Source organism: Cynara cardunculus (genome assembly GCF_001531365.2).
Source record: "Cynara cardunculus var. scolymus isolate 2C chromosome LG 2, CcrdV1, whole genome shotgun sequence".
Lineage (NCBI taxonomy): Eukaryota > Viridiplantae > Streptophyta > Magnoliopsida > Asterales > Asteraceae > Cynara > Cynara cardunculus.
In genome coordinates, this window is record NC_037529.1 from 57,246,419 (window position 1) to 57,263,120 (window position 16,702).

The window sequence follows — 16,702 nt, forward strand, 5'->3', positions numbered from 1 at the left end:
AATTTGTAGGCATCGTCATTTTTTATTTAATATGTGTTTARGTTTTATAGTTTTAAATTATTTGGTGTTTAAGCATTTCATTTTCTAGCTTTGGWAYTTTTYAACTGATGTATTTTAGTCTCGTACTTTTTATTAAATGTATTTTAATTTCGTTTCATTTTCATTTTAATGTATTATTCCTTGTTTTTAGTAGATTTTTAAATTTGTTAGTAAAATTATATTTATAGATAATATATATATATATATATATATGATGTGGAAATCCATTAAACTCATTGGAGTGTTATGGAGTGTGGGTATAAAAAGATAGAATTGTATGGTGAGTGGAATGCTGATGTGGCAGTCCATGACACTCTAGTAGAGTGTCATGCACCGGAGATGCCCTAACAAGTTTTCCAAAATTGAAAAAATAGAAATCTTTGGGGATTTTGTGTTAATTTTTTTTACTCTAACAAATTCTTAAAAACCTTTCTTTAAAATGAGGGAAGTAGGAAAGATAACATAAAAATCTACAAATTTGAAAAAAATACTCTAAAAATCATTATAATAACAAAAAAAATTATTTAATATATATTTTTATTAATAAAAAAACTTAAAAATAAAATTTAGAAAGATAATAATATAATTGATATATTTAGAGAATGTATTTTTATTTTAAAATATTTAAAAATTTATTATCTATTTTTGAGAAATTTTAAAAAATGTATTGAAAATACTCAAAACCGTAAAATTTGAAAATCTTTTTGAGTTCAAAAACCGATAAAAACATGAAGAGTTGAAGTTCAAAAACATGGAAATGAAAAAGTAGAAAGCAAATAAAGTCTTCATTGGGTTTTTCAGTCTCCCAGGAATCTGACAAAAGCCTTTTCCCATCTCTCTCTCTCCCCCTCCGCCTGTCACCCACGTGACCTACGCTTCCACTCTTTGCATTTGATTTCAGACACCCTCTCTCTCTCTCTCTCTCCAGTCTTTATCATCCTTCGCCCATTCAAACACACCAACGCCATTGTAGCTGCTTCTTCAGTGAACCCCCAGCTGGGAGGTAGGTTTCATACACCCGGATCTGCTTCTCTTCTGGCTCAACCTTAAATTTTCTCTTTCTTCTACTCAATTACTGATCACTGTTCTGGGTTTGCTTCGATAAGTTTGATTTTGCTTGTTTCCTTCTTCTAAAAAAAGAAGAAGATAAAAATAAAACCCAACTCAGTCTCCTGTCTTGTGGGTTTATGCAGTCCGAGCTTCTGGGTTGTTTTGATCTCTGTGTTCTAGGTTCATTCTTCTGGTTTCCGTTTTAATTCACTTCGAATTAAGACGCTATGCAAGTGAAATTGTACCCCAGGAAGAGTCATTTCACTACATTCTTCATGTTTGTAATTTTGGGAGTCGGATTTGTTAATTTGGGGGTCTGAATTTTCTAATCTTGGCTGGTTACCTTGCTGTAAGCTACATTTGGGTTTTATAGCTGTATAGTCTCGATAATATGTGTTGATGTTAGTTCTCTAAAAGGGTATGTTTTTAATTGCTTTAAATTTGACATTATTGTGCTAAAATTTTGTAGGAAAATGGGTGTGATTTCACGGAAGATATTTCCAGCATGTGTAAACATGTGTGTTTGCTGTCCTTCTCTAAGATCACGTTCTAGACAGCCTGTGAAGAGATACAAGAAACTACTTGCAGAAATCTTTCCCAAATCACCTGTTAGTATACACCATACTTGTTTTGCTTCGGTTATTGTATTTATATCACATTGTCAAACTGTTTTAGCAGCATTTTGTTCCTGCAATCACTATCCAACTGTATTCTCTTGTGAAATATCTATATCTGCAATCAGTTTTTTTTTGGTTTTGGGGGGGGGGGGATGTATTCAGCCATGGCCTGAGCTCTAAAGAGTAAAGCGGCTGTTCCCCTCGAAACCCTCCGCCTTGTGCGCAGTGTGGGAACCAAAAATCAAACAGACGAACAAAGAACATATACAAACAGAAACAAGTACACGAAAAATGTAACAAAGGTAGGAAGGACTATACACCCCTAGTCCAACCTAGGATACAAGGGGTCTAGTTGCCGGCTCACTAAACCTTCGCCCAACCTCTATCCCACACCTGGTCGGGTACCCTAATCTTGCATCTCCAAGAACTCCTATCAGAAGTCATTTCCTCGGGAATACCTAAAGCCCTCATGTCTAACCTGAACCGGTCATCCCAAGGTCTCCTCGGCTCTACCCCTCCTTGTTATCCGTCTTCTATGACCGTGGCCAAACCATTGCAATCAGTGTTGGACTATTGGGCAGAACTCCCAACACCGCCCGGCACCTAGTAGACCTTGTCTGGAATCTTAAACATTGTCTGCCTATGGGTTCATCTAAGCATCCTCATGATTGCAACCTCCAACTTCTTCTCATGGGCCTTCTTTGTCGCCCAACATTTCGACCCACAAAAAACAGTTGGTCTGATGGATATCCAGTAATATTTACCCTTCACTGTAATTTGCCTTTCAGTTTTAGCGGGACCTTGTCACACAACACCACGCGACAGTCGTCCACTTTAGCTCCCCTTCCTTATGCAATGTGTTATGTTATCCTCGACCTCAACCCCTTCTAAATCATGGAGCCTACGATTTTCCTGGCTATTATCTCATGCGCTATGGGATTAGTTGAGGTGCACGTAAGCTGGCCTCACCGACAGTTATAGAAAATTATTAAAGGTTGATGGGGCCATGTGGAGGAGTACTTTGCATGGACCTGTGGAGTAGTTAGGAAAAAGGTGCCAGACACTATTTTCTTCAAAGAAAAAACGAGACATATGGAAGAATTTAATAATACGGGATTTGAAAACATCCCTTTTGATGCTAAGAAGTCATGTAACTTGGTTCCGTTACTGAAATATTTCTTCCTCAATATCCAAGAAAGTGAAGCTCTACTTTTGGTGCAGGGAGGCTCTCCAAATGAACGGAAGATTGCTAAATTGTGTGAATATGCTGCTAAAAACCCTTTCCGTATCCCCAAAGTTAGTGACCACTTTATTTTAGTAATGCATCCATGAAATGAAATAAGCAGTGCTAACATATTATTGAACTCTAATTGTTTCATATAGATTGCAAAATATCTTGAAGAAAGATGCTACAAGGAGCTGCGGTTAGACCATGTTGAGCTGGTTAATGTCATTACGGAGGTGTATAGTAAGTTGATTTGCATGTGCAAAGAGCAAATGTAAGTTGTTTCTTTTCTTTTTGACTGAATTAGCTTTATGTTCTTAATGAGTACGTATCTTGATTCTAGTTGAAAACCTTCACATGTCGCTCGCTCACACACAAGCATGCCGACAAAACACACATATGCTTTAACAATATGCCTTCTTTAAATTTGGTTATGTTTTTTTGTATCTGTTTTTATTTATATGTTATTGCTTACTCTTAGCAAGCTTTACAAAACTTCGTCATATCTGTCTTTGTGACACTTTTCACAAGTTAGGGGTCTTCACGAAAACAACCGCTCTACTTTTTGGGGTAGAGGTCAGGTCTGCCATACATCTTACCATTCCCAGAGCCCACCTCCACATGGGATATACCGGGTTCGTTTGGTTCCATTGTTTTGCCTATGGTAATAGCTTAAGTACCATATCTATTTATCATATTTCCTGGAATCTCAGATGTGCAATTTGCTTGGTAGCGGTTGTGTTTCGACTATGACAACGGGTTGATGCTCCAATATTGAAATTTTAGGCAATATTTATCTCGTCTTATCAATGTTCTATGCTTATGTCTCCTTTTTTTTTCTTTTTTTTTTTAATTTAAATTGAAATGGTGTATATGAAAATAGTAGGCCAATAATGGTGTTATCTTTTACTAAATTTTCAGGGCATATTTTGCTGTCAATCTGCTGAATGTTTCTATTGAACTTTTGGATGATTCTAAACGAGATACCGTCCAGATAATCGGATGCCAAACCCTAACTAGATTCATCTATAGTCAGGTGATTTTTCCATTTTGTTATTGTGTGTGCGTATTTCTTGACGTTGATTTCAACTGAGATAGGAAGTCTGCATATACGGTTATGGCTACTCAATCAAAGACCCCCTTTTATGTGTTCTCTTACTTCAAGAATGGCTCACTACAGGTGGATGGAACTTATACGTATAATCTTGAAAATATAGTTCAAAAGGTTTGTATGCTAGCCCGCAAACCTGAGGAAGAAGACGAAAAAACACGATTGAGGGCAGCAAGCTTGCAATGCCTTTCAGCCATGGTATGTGATAAACTAATCATTAAATTTGATATAGTTTACAATGTAGTTACGGAATTGGTGTTTTCGTTGGCTTTACGTAACACTTTGTTTACCCGTTAATCTTTTCCCATGCAGATTTGGTTTATGACGGAGTTCTCACATATATTTGTTGATTTTGATGAGGTTCGTCTACTTCTGCCACTTTTTTTTGCTTTTTTGTTCTTGTGGTGGTTCAAGCGAACCGCATGTGGGATTATAGGTTCTAGGGCGGATGTCAAATCACTTCTTTTTCGAAGACTTTCTGATTTTGCTATTTCTGTATTTTATGTAAAAAGTCGGCATTTTAGCTGAATCTAACCTTTTTGTTTTTCCATCTTCCTTGATGGTTTGCTTTTAGGCCATATTTGGCCATCATACGGTAGCTTATTTTCTGAGCTTATTGTAGAAGTCTTTTGGTAGGCCATAACTAGCTTGTAAGCTAGCTTTTTGAAACTTTTCAACAAGCTCTAGGGGCTTTAATCCATTTTCCCCCATTTATGCTCCTAATATTTTTCCAATTAAAATTTCAGCATATCTTATTCGGTCGTTTTACATTGTCATCTTGCTTATTAGCTAGTACCAAACTTGACTTGTTTATGAACTAGCTTATTGATTAGCTTATCAGCTAGTGTGCCAAACATAGGCTTAATATGCTTGCAAATGATGATAATCAAATCATTTATTACGTACTTCCACGATGCAGATTGTACATGTCACTTTAGGTAACTATGAACCTAATACAAACAATGAACAAGATGATGATCGAGGGGAAGCACACCATAATTGGGTAGATGAAGTGGTTAGATGTGAAGCGAGGGGGCCTGGCATCGAAACCGACTCCAGCTACATGCTTGTCAAACCACGGGCAGAAAAGAAAGATCCTTCCCTTTTGACGAGGTATAATATTCATTCCTTCCCTACGACGAAAAGCTTATATTTCAATAACATGCCTTAATCGATTGTATTTTATTTGAGACTTGTTTCTTTGCAGAGAGGAGGCTGAGACACCAAAAGTATGGGCGCAAATTTGCGTTCAAAGAATGGTAGAACTTGCCAAAGAAAGTACAACAATGCGTCGAATACTAGATCCAATGTTTGTCTATTTTGATACTAATCGACAATGGGTTCCTCCTCATGGGCTAGGCTTGATCGTTCTATCTGACATGGCCTACTTTTTAGAGAACCCAGGTACATGTTCTTTTTTGGGTGCAAACTTTTTCGCACACTTTTCGTAAGCCGAGGATCTTCAAGGAAACAACTGCTTTACTCTTTGGGGTAGAGGTCAGGTTTGAGAATATCCCGCCCTCCCCAGAACCCACCTCCGGGTTGGATATACCGGGTTCGTTTGGTTTGGCCAAGAAATATTTTACTCGATAACAAGGGCAAAACAAACATTTTTTCCTAATATTTCACATTGTTTTTATTTCAGAGAACCAACAGTTGATATTAGCTTCGGTTGTTCACCATTTGGACCACAAAAATGTTTCACATGATCCGGAATTGAAATCATATGTCATACAGACCACGACTGCTTTGGCTTGGCAAGTTAGGTCTGAAGTTGCACTCAAAGATATTGGATTTGTGAGTGATCTCTGCAGGCATTTGAGGAAAAGCCTTCAGGCAACTGTTGAATCGGTTGGGGAACAAGAGTTAAGCTTGAATACTTTTCTCCAATCCTCAATAGAAGATTGCTTACTCAAAATAGCCAAAGGGGTATGCATTTTCTCCCAATAAATTTACCCCTCGAGGTCTTAAAATAACTGTCCACATTTCTATTTTAGTTTGTCCCAAAATAAGTGTATTTAGCAAAGAATACACATTACCTGCTACTAACACTTTAGTTGGACAATTAAATCTTACAAATAGACTTCAGTTTATGTGTCTATATATAATTATATATGATATACATATTTGCCGCTCCTAAGGCTTGATGATTTTGCTAGATTGCTGATGCACGCCCTCTGTTTGACGTGATGTCAACAACACTGGAGAAACTGCCTTCGAGTAGTATCGTTGCCAGGGCAACTACTGGATCGATGATTATTCTTGCCCACATGATTGTCGTAGCATCTGTTTCCTCAAGCTCACAGCAGGTGAGAATTGAGATGCCTCCTATATGCAATAAGTATCGATAATGATTGCCGAATCTTCAGTTTTCAAAAATAATGTAAATTTTCAAACTTTCTTGTACCAGGTGTTTCCAGAGGGTCTTCTTCTTCAACTTTTGAAATTAATGCTGCATCCAGATGTTGAAATCCGTTTGAGCGGGCATCAAATTTATTCCGTTCTTCTCATCCCAAGTTCTAATCATTTGAGACGTGACGCTTCTAATCATACAAGAAGATGGAGTTCTGATACTGCATCCGTGTTTGCCTCGGTTACATCTTTGCTCGACAAGCTTCGGAGAGAAAAAGATGGAACGGAGGCTGAGAAACGTGAAGTTTGTATTCAGGATGTGTGGGGCCACAAGAAATCCCCCAACTTTCAGAAAATTAGCTCGATCACAGCCGGAGAATTAACATTGTCTGATGCAGTAAGCACCTTTCATCGTGATTACACACTACAACAAAATGTCTTGATAGACTGTTTCGTAGAGCTTGCAATTATAGGGCCAAACATTTGTACGCCCTGTGTAAAGGTGTTACAATAGGATGTTATGATGTATTTGGGCATCTTAAAAAGTATTTTAGGACACTTTTTGAGATAAACTGTCTTATTAGTGTTTTTTGTAGTACACTTTTGTGAAGTGTCTTGTGAACACATCTTGCTATAAGACATTTTTTCAAATAACGTCATAATTCAAGAAGTGTCAATAAAACTTGATAGGCCCCCAAAAACGTGCTATCAACTTATTGTAACAAATTTGCATATGATGCACAATTGTTTGGTCCAGTAAACTCAAGTCGCAAGGAAGTCTATTAGGACATTCAAACATATTTGGCTACCTATAAAGCTGATTTCTTTCTAGTGACATGTTATGCATGATTGATTTCATTCATAAGCAGTAAGACAAAAGGAGATTTAATTTTTCTTTTTCTTTTTCTTTGATGATTGTGACAGGAGCAATCTGTTATGAAGTTTAGCGAGGATCAAATAACTCAATTATTGTCCGCCTTCTGGATACAAGCCAATCTTCTTGATAACAGTCTTCAAAATATCGAGGCTCTAGCTTATTCTTTCTGCTTAACGCTCATTTCATTGCGGCTTAGGGTGAGATGGCTAACATATTTTATTTGCTTCGTGTGATGCCATGTCTCATTATTTTTATGAAAATATGTGGAGCCCATTAGATTGCTCTCCGAAAGAGCACTTGTGGAGAGAAGAGAGGTTCCAACATATATTGAAATAGAGAGGTCCAAGTCTAGCCTAGCCGATGTGGGACTCCATCACTTTTATTGGCATCTAACTTAAATTTCATGTGCTAAATCATCATTCACACATTGTTCTCTTATTAGATATTCTTAAAACTACATTCTATCTTGTATTATTGCAGAACCCCACTGATAATCTCGTGGTTCGCATCTTCCAAATTCCCCTGTCACTATGGAAGATGTTGTTGGATCATAGCAATGGTATGTGAAACTGCACTTCTATATTTTTGCAAGCAGGGGTCTTCATGGTAACGACCACTGAGTTCTTTTGGATATAGGACAGGGCTGCATACATCCTCCACCTTCCCCTGAATCCCACCTACGAGTGGGATTTGCTGGGCTAGTTTGGTTTGGTTTTAGATTGTTTGAAAAAGATTATGGAACTTGCTCGGTTTTGCTATTGGTTAGGAATGTTATATCCGGCACACCAAAGATCACTTCTTACATTGTCGACTGCAATGCTGATGTTTGCGGCCAAGATGTATCAGATTCCTGATATTGCTGATGTATTTCAGCCAATGCTTAAATCTGACGTAAGGTTCCACTTTAACTATTTATAGGAAAAGTATGTACCTAATAATTACTTTTTGTTACTTAATTTTTCTCATGGCTAATCTTTATTCCTACTATCTGTTTGCTCACACTCTTCACGAAAACAACCATTCTACTCTTTGGGGTAGAGGTCAAGACCCTACTTTCTAGTGGGATTTACTGGGTCCGTATGGTTTGGTTATATTTTGGCTTTTCTTGATAATCTTTTTCACTTCAGGTCGATAACTACTTGGGTATCAGTGATGACTTCCAAGTTTATGTGAAGCCTCAGGCAGATGTAAATGAATATTGTTCCGACCACGATAATCAAGCGGCTGCTTCCCTTCTTGTTGAGTTGCAAAGCAAGATGTTCAAGTCTTATGAGATAATTGTTGATATTTTAGTCCGCAAATTATCTAAAGTAACGGAGGTATGGTTTCCGATGGATCATACATGTGTTTGTTTTTTCGATTTTCTTTTTTTTGATGGATTAAGAATTGACGTTTTCTTGTGTGTATGTCTACTTTTATAAGATGGAGGCAGAAGAATTACGTATTCAGTTGTTGGAAACTTTCATGCCTGATGATGCAACGTTCGGTCCAGAGTCGATGCTTCATTTGGATCAGTATCATAGAGTTGCTCATTCAAAAGAATCCCTTTCTTTTGACACGGTAGCCTCTTTTACATATTTGTGCAATACTCCCTCCGTCCCATAATAAATGTCCACAATGAAAGAGACAAACAACTTTAGAAATGTGTAATTATTACACTTGTAATTATTACACTTGTAATTAACTAAATGACAATTTTACCCTTAGGGAGTAATGAGTTTCTCCATCTCATAATTAAGGGTAGAATTGGAAAGTAGACACTTACTTATTTTGGGAAGAAGGGAGTATATATTTTGGGTCATTTATTTTCTTTTGTTTCTGGGCTTTGTACATGTGCTAATGATCGTTTTGTGCAGGACTTTCCTACAAATTCACTAGTTGAGGATGATGCAACAAGTGAATCATCTGTTTCGGATCTTTCCCGCTTTATATCTAAATCTCCTACGCCAAGCTCAATGTCTCATGTTATTAGCATCCGACAGCTTCTTGATTCAGTAATTTTTCTCTTCCCTTTCTGTCTCTAATCGCTCCATCTGCCCCATGAAAATTGCAAAAAGTTCCATTCTTGGGATGTTCGAAGAACATTACAGAATTTGGTTTTTTTGGGAGAGATTTGAAGTTAATATCTCTATTTGTCCATTATCATGGCGTTGATTTGGGCATGCTAGATCAATTTATTTGTCATGTTTTAGATTTTTGACAGAGTTTGTTAGGATATGTAGAATTAGAAGCCTTTTGAGTCACTCTCTAAAAGAGCCCTTGTAGAGAGAAGGGATGTTCTTATATATATATATATATATATATAGAGAGAGAGAGAGAGAGAGAGAGAGAGAGAGAGAGAGGACGTTTCAAATGCAACCTATCCTATTTGTACAACCAATGCAACCCAATCAATTAAAATATTTATGGAAATGATGAGGGTTCATTTATTATGATTTGTATATCTATGGAATTTGATTAGAGTTAATTAATTATGATCAACGCTTTATATTAGGAAACAATCAAGATATTTATGAAACCACATTCACTAGATTAAATAGACGGATGAAATTGAGTTGTAATGGTTGTACAAATAAGATCGTTGCATAATAAACCACTTCTCTCTCTCTCTCTCTCTCTATATATATATATATATATATATAGTCTCTTCTTTTACAAACCCTATAATTTCTAGATTAGAAACCAATTCTCATGTGTTGTTTCATTTATATGTAACATGTGTGAAAATGCAGTGTATACGGTGTTGTTTCATATGTGAAACATTAAAGACTTCTTTTCACATAGAAAACAGTCCTGAACGTTTCACATATGAAACAACATTGTAGATACACTGTATTTTCACACGTGTTGTTTTATGTGTTATTTACTGGTTCGTAAGTTTGTACAATTTATTGAGTTTGTAAATGATTATGCTTGTGGTGTGTGTGTATATATACACATATAGACAAAAAATCGTGTAAAAAATGAGTTTAAGGTGAGAAGCATAAGAGATTTGAACCCTTGATCACTTTTAATCTCACCTCACCCATGAATTGCATTTGATACGGGAATTGACCCGGTGCTGATCTTCAATTAGGATTGATCTGAGTGTGGAGATCCCTTCTTACCCTTCTCACCCTTCTCACCAGAACTTCCATTCTCACAGGAACCCGACCCTATATATATATATATATACAAGTTTGATACACCCCTCTAACATAGGCTAGAGAAAGAATGTCGAGTCCCTAGGTGGTGATGTTAGAACCTTGCTCTGATACTATGTTAAAAATATGTAGAACCCTTTTTAAATCTCTTACAAAGAGTCCGTTTTAGGATGTTCCATGGAAACCAAACTTATTTTCTTATCTTCCAAGTAAAAGAAATTAATATTTGTAAATGATTCCTTGGGGCATAGGCACTAGAAGCAGCTGGTCAAGTGGCGGGCGCATCTGTCTCCACTTCTCCCCTTCCATTCAGCGCCATGGCTGGGCAGTGTGAGGCCCTGGGCACAGATTCAAGAAAAAAGCTGTCGAGTTGGCTTTCTTCTGCAAACGTTGATACAAAAGCAGCAGCAGCAGCAGCAACAAGTGCAGATATGGGTGGCAGTCGGAATTCAAACGTCATCAAGGTGATTAAGATAATTAACATTCAGTTTCTTGATATCTTAATTTCATGACCGCTCATCATGTGACTGGCTTGTTTTGTGTGTGTGTGTGTGTGTATATATATATATATATATATATATATATATGTATGTATATATATGTTTATGTAGATTCTGCAGGGTGAAGATGGAATGAATGGTCTGAGGCTACCACCTGCCAGCCCTTTTGATAACTTTCTGAAAGCAGCTAGATATGATGCTTAGAAATAGCAGCAGATGAAATGTAAGAATGAAGTTGATTCACCCTATATCTAGGACCTTGTTGTATGAATATTTTCTCTTATTTTTAGGGGTGTTTATTGCTTTGGTTTTTTACTTGTATGAGAATATTTACTTCCCAAAAGAGTCGTTGAGAAGCAGAAAGGAGGTTTTCAACATATTTGGAGGAAAAATGGTTGAAATCTAGTCGAAGTAAAAGATCAATTTAAATGGTGAAAACTTGCAAGTTATTATAAATGATCTAACAATAAAAGATGTTGATTACAACGTATCATCTTCATTTGGGAAAACATATTTTAAGTGTTGACTATTACTTACGGTCAAAGATAAATTCAGAGTTTTTCAGAACAATCTAAAATGACAAGTCTAACATTTGAAACTATATTTCACATTTTCAACCATTCATGGTGTATCTCACTTTTCAGAGGTAAAACAACTCCATAGTATTTCCTTTAAACTTTACACCATTGATTGTAAGTTTTAAATAATAGATAACACCTAAACAAACACTAGTAATTAAACGCAAGGTTTTCAATGGACAAATTTGTCAGGAAATAGCCTGAAAATCAGATTTCCGGTGGATTTCCCAGTCGAAGAAAACTGAAAATCTCGTTAGAAAACATGATCTTTAATGGAATTGTTAAGAGTTGTTATAATTTGATGCAATTTTAGACCAAGGTGTTTCTAAGCCCACTATTTGGAAAGTCTACACTGGACGGCCCAAGGCCCATAAAGAGAATTAGTTAATTCTTGTTATAAAAAAAGGTTGTGTGCGAGAGGGAAAGACATGCAGAATAACAACCTTTTTGTTAGGATCATAGCTCGTGGCTGTGAGGAGGGAATTACTTCCCTGGGATCCATCTGTGGATTGTATTTCTTCTCCCTTTCTTTCATTTGTAACCATTTAGCCTTCCGTATTAATCAAACTAAGACGTAATCAATTCGATTACGTAACACTGGTCCGACCGACCAGATCCGATGGAGACTCGTCTACATGGCCGATTGGAGAATCACGAGGAACATATTCAACAGTTGAAAACAGATGTTCAGGGAATTAAAATGTCCCTGGAAACCATGAAGGAAGATCAGACAAAACAAAAGGAATTTCGGGCATAAATGTTGAGTTGGGTGAAACAACAGCAAGGTAAGCATTAGGAAGCAGGAGGTTCTCAAATAGATTTTGATGGTTTTGTTCCGGTTAACGTCAATTCGGAGAGAGCTGGACAGAGTCTACACTATGCGACGAAGAAGATCAAACTTCTAGAATTTTTTGGTTTCGATCCTCGTGGATGGATTGCTAAGGCCGAGTTATATTTTGAGATTGATGAGACTTCCAACATTCTACGAACTTGACTGGCTCAAATTAGTATGTCGGGAGTGGCTCAACACTAGTTTACAGTGGTCAAGGAAATCCATGGAGAATTGACATGGGAAAAATTGATACAGGAGCTGTTACAGAGATTTAGTGGACTGGAGATCCAGAATCCATACGAGCAGTTGTCAACCATCAGGTAAATTCGATCCATGATTACATAGATGATTTTGAGTATTTGCTTTCCCTAGTTCCTCGTTTGCCCGAATCTCAAGCTCTAGGGTATTTTTTGGCGGGACTGCAACCGGAGGTGAGGCGATGGGTTCGTCTTCATCGTCCTCAGAATCGATTGGATGCGATGTATTTAGCGAAGGATGTTGAGGAGATGCTGCATCCATTTGAAAATTCGGCTTTGACTTCCCGTTATCGATACCAGGGACACTCTTCTTCAAGTGATAAAAACCAGTCTAGACTTCCTTTTGGTCTAGTGGACCAAGGAGCACCTAAGTCCCATGTGCCTGGAAATGTTGGGCCTGATCGTTGACATTCCTTACATTTGAAAATTCTAGGGAGTCTTCTAATTCGACAGTATCTGGTCCTTTGAAGAACGATTCCTCACAAAATTCTTCTGCTCGTTATCGTGGCTCTCGTATGTTGACTTGATTGGAGTGGGAGGATCGACGGAAGAAGGGGTTATGTTTTAAGTGCGGTCAACAATTTGGACCTACGCATAAGTGTCCAGAAGCAAATTTTCGTGTGATTCTGTTAGCTGATGATGAAGAATCAGAAATCAAGGGTGACCTTTGTACGATTGATCTGATGAAAGAGGAGGAAACGTTGGACATTACGAAGGGTGAAATTGGTGAGTGCTCGATTATCGAGTTTATGAATACAAGTGACATTTCCAGATCAACGTTAAATACGGTCAAATTGAACAGGTTGTTAAATGGAATTTCGATTGTTATACTAGTAGACAGTGGTGCTACTCATAATTTCATTTCTTCTCATTTAGCAAATGCCTTGGATATCTCAGTTTCATCATTCTCCGGATTACATATCAAATTAGGCGATGAACACAAGGTTTTTGTGTCTCAAAGGTGTTCTGGGGTGGCAATGACGATGGGCACTTGTGAATTTGTTGTCGATGCATTATATTCGAGATGGGAAATCTGGATATGGTTTTGAGAATTGAATGGTTACGAACCTTGGGAGATGTCATTCACAATTGGGAGTCCTAATCAATGAAGTTTCGGCACCACAACCAAGAGGTTTGTTTACGAGGGAGTTCTTCTTCGTCATCATGCCATGCCTCGTTATAAAGCTGGTTACTAAATACGGAGGCATTATTGGATTCACATGATTACTTAGGTGATAACATCTTTGGACTCTCGTCCATGTTGTCCCAGCAACGATCACAACAATTACAACGACTGTTCGTTGATTTCGTTACTGTTTTTAGTGAGGCTACGGGGTTACCTCCTATTCGTAGCAAAGATCATGCCATTAATCTCCTGCCAAGTCAAGGTCCTGTTTGTGTTCGGCCTTACTGTTATCCACACACACACAAGACATAGATTGAATGACAAGTTCAAGAGTTGTTGTCCTTGGGAGTCATTTGACCAAACAATAGTGCGTTTTCTAGTCTGGTGATTTTGGTCCGTAAAAAAGACCAAATGTGGCGAATGTGTGTTGACTATAGAGCTTTAAACAAGGTTACCGTACCGGATAAATTCCCGATTCCTGGCGCAAATTTTTTCACGAAGTTGGATTTGAAATCTGGTTACAACCAGATTAGAATGAAGCCAAAAAACGTGGAGAAGACAACTTTTCGTACACATGATGGGCATTACAAGTACCTCGTAATGCCATTTGGCCTCACCAACGCTCCTGCTACGTTTCAAGCTATCATGAACAATATTTTCCGTCCTTACTTACGAAAATTTATCGTGGTTTTTTTTAGGATATTTTAATTTACAGCCCAACATGGGAACAACATCTCTGTGATCTCGTCGCCACTTTGAAAGTACTCTTGACTCATCAGTTTGTGGTAAATAAGAAGAAATGTTCATTCGGTCAATCTTCGGTGGAATACCTTGGCCATATCATCAGTGGGAATGGCGTTTCCATGGATCCCAAGAAAGTTCAAGCTGTGATCGATTGGCCTACCCCGAAACAAGTTAAGGGTGTACGGGGTTTTCTGGGACATACGGGTTATTATCGTAAGTTTGTTCGAAATTACGGTTCTATTGCCAAACCATTGACCGAATTGACTAAAAAGGATAATTTCTATTGGAATGACTCGACTCAGCAGTCCTTCGATCTTTTGAAGACTGCCATTACCAGTGCTCCGGTGCTCGCTTTATCTAATTTCTTGATTCCGTTTGTGGTTCAATGTGATGCCTCAGATCGAGGAATCAGAGCAGTTTTGATGCAACAAAACCGGCCTATAGCATTTTTCAGTAAGGAACTTAGTGATCGGAACCTTGCGAAGTCGGCATACGAAAGAGAAATTATGGCTTTGGCTCTGTCTGTCCAACATTGGCAAAGTTATTTGTTGGGTACCAATTTTGTGGTATATACGGATCATAAAAGTCTCAAACATCTCTTACATCAACGTATTACCACTTTCGATCAGCAAAAATGGGTAGCCAAGCTTCTCGGATTTCATTTCGATATTTGTTATAAGCCGGAAAAAGAAAATAAAGCTGCTGATGCCTTATCCAGACGTGACGATGAAGGGGAAATGAAGGTTATGAACTATCAGCCGGTGTGGGTGCGAGGTGCTCAACTTTTGGAAGAAGTCAAATCGGATATTAACATCCAGCAGTTAGTCAAGGACTGCCAACAAGATCCTCTTTCTCATCCTGGATACATGGTTCATAAAGGTATGTTATACCATAAAGGCCAATTAGTAATTTCACGCAATTCCAAGTGGCTTCCGACATTGTTGCAAGAATTCCATACAACAGCTACTGGTGGACATTCATGATATTACAGAACTTATCAGCGTCTAGTGGCGAATCTTTATTGGCCAGGCATGACCACTACATTCCAACGTTTTGTACAAGAATGCGACATCTGTCAAAGATGTAAATCGAGTTCGTTAACCCCAGCGGGTCTACTGCAGCCGTTGGAAATACCAGCACCTATATGGGAGCATTTATCAATGGATTTTATTGTGGGATTGCCTAAGTCCAAGGGTTTTGATGTGGTGTTAGTTGTAGTGGATCGACTATCTAAGTATAGTCATTTTATTCTTCTCAAGTACCCATACTGTCACACCCCGCTAAAGTGGAAACACGGAATGCTAACAGACAAGCGAGTCTTGGCAACAGTTTAAGAGAAACACTTTCAACAAAGATTCACAATAATAATAATAAAAAAATATTTCATCGACTTAACAGGATTCCAAGGTTACAAAATATTTGAAATACAATAAAAACTGTCTTAATCGATGTGATCCAAGTAATGCTCCCCAGAGTCCACATAACTTACTTAGTACCTGAAAAGCATGGCATAAAGCATAGTCAACTACAAGAGTTGRTGAGTTCACAGGTTTTATATGCATAAAAATAATTTTAAATGCATCAATCTTGGTTATAAATTTATGAGCAATATCTTTAAAATAACGACATACACATGATTGAAAATAGTTGAGCCACTACTAAACCTAAAAAAGCCCCATGAACTACCTCAGAGGTGGTAGCGAACCACATGTGTAGATCATATATACAAGAACTACCTCAGCGGTGGGACTAAACCCCACATGTGTAGAACTCATGCCGAACTACCTCAACGGTGACCACTTGTGTCACATGTGTAGAACTCCTACCGGACTACCTCAGCGGTGGAACTAAATCCAACATGTGCAGAGCAAAATTTAATGACCAAGTGCACCCTACTTGATAATATAAAGGGTGGGTATACAACCAAATAGCGCCATCCACAAGAATCATGGGTTCAAAATGAATTAATAGTAGTGGAAATAAATGGGAACTTTTAGTCTCAACATATCAATTTTGTATACATTTAAATACTCATAACAAGATTCATATAACGATATAAATCTATCAAATATTCAATAATCATGCTTTTCACCCCAAAACGATAAATTGGTAAAAAGGGKCCGTGAACTCACAATTTGGCGAGAATCAATTGCTTTCCTTAGGAGGCTTGCTATCAACTGTTCGGACTTCCTGACAGGACGACCAATTTTTAATAAGAATTTCTAACCTCCAAAACTTAAGTTGTGAAAAA

General features: G+C 37.7%; 1 protein-coding gene across 1 annotated transcript; it reads left to right on the plus strand.

Moving 5' to 3' along the window:
• Nucleotides 1-968: 968 nt before the first annotated feature.
• LOC112507221 (protein EFR3 homolog B) lies at nucleotides 969-11,272 on the plus strand. The gene is made up of 20 exons (XM_025111690.1): nucleotides 969-1,042; nucleotides 1,559-1,697; nucleotides 2,928-3,002; nucleotides 3,090-3,205; nucleotides 3,853-3,967; nucleotides 4,112-4,240; nucleotides 4,355-4,402; nucleotides 4,962-5,155; nucleotides 5,250-5,446; nucleotides 5,688-5,971; nucleotides 6,202-6,351; nucleotides 6,453-6,791; nucleotides 7,319-7,468; nucleotides 7,752-7,830; nucleotides 8,038-8,162; nucleotides 8,399-8,590; nucleotides 8,694-8,831; nucleotides 9,128-9,265; nucleotides 10,666-10,878; nucleotides 11,026-11,272. Exons 2-20 carry the CDS (start codon nucleotides 1,563-1,565, stop codon nucleotides 11,116-11,118), a joined length of 2,910 nt encoding a protein of 969 aa, XP_024967458.1. The 5' UTR covers nucleotides 969-1,042; nucleotides 1,559-1,562; the 3' UTR covers nucleotides 11,119-11,272.
• Nucleotides 11,273-16,702: the final 5,430 nt, after the last annotated feature.

Excerpts from the sequence above, each read along its gene's own strand:
- LOC112507221 (XM_025111690.1), top strand. The coding sequence starts at position 1,563 with ATGGGTGTGATTTCACGGAAGATATTTCCAGCATGTGTAAACATGTGT. Across the intron at positions 5,972-6,201 it reads TACTCAAAATAGCCAAAGGG|ATTGCTGATGCACGCCCTCT; the intron begins GTATGCATTTTC and ends TGATTTTGCTAG. Across the intron at positions 6,792-7,318 it reads AATTAACATTGTCTGATGCA|GAGCAATCTGTTATGAAGTT; the intron begins GTAAGCACCTTT and ends TGATTGTGACAG.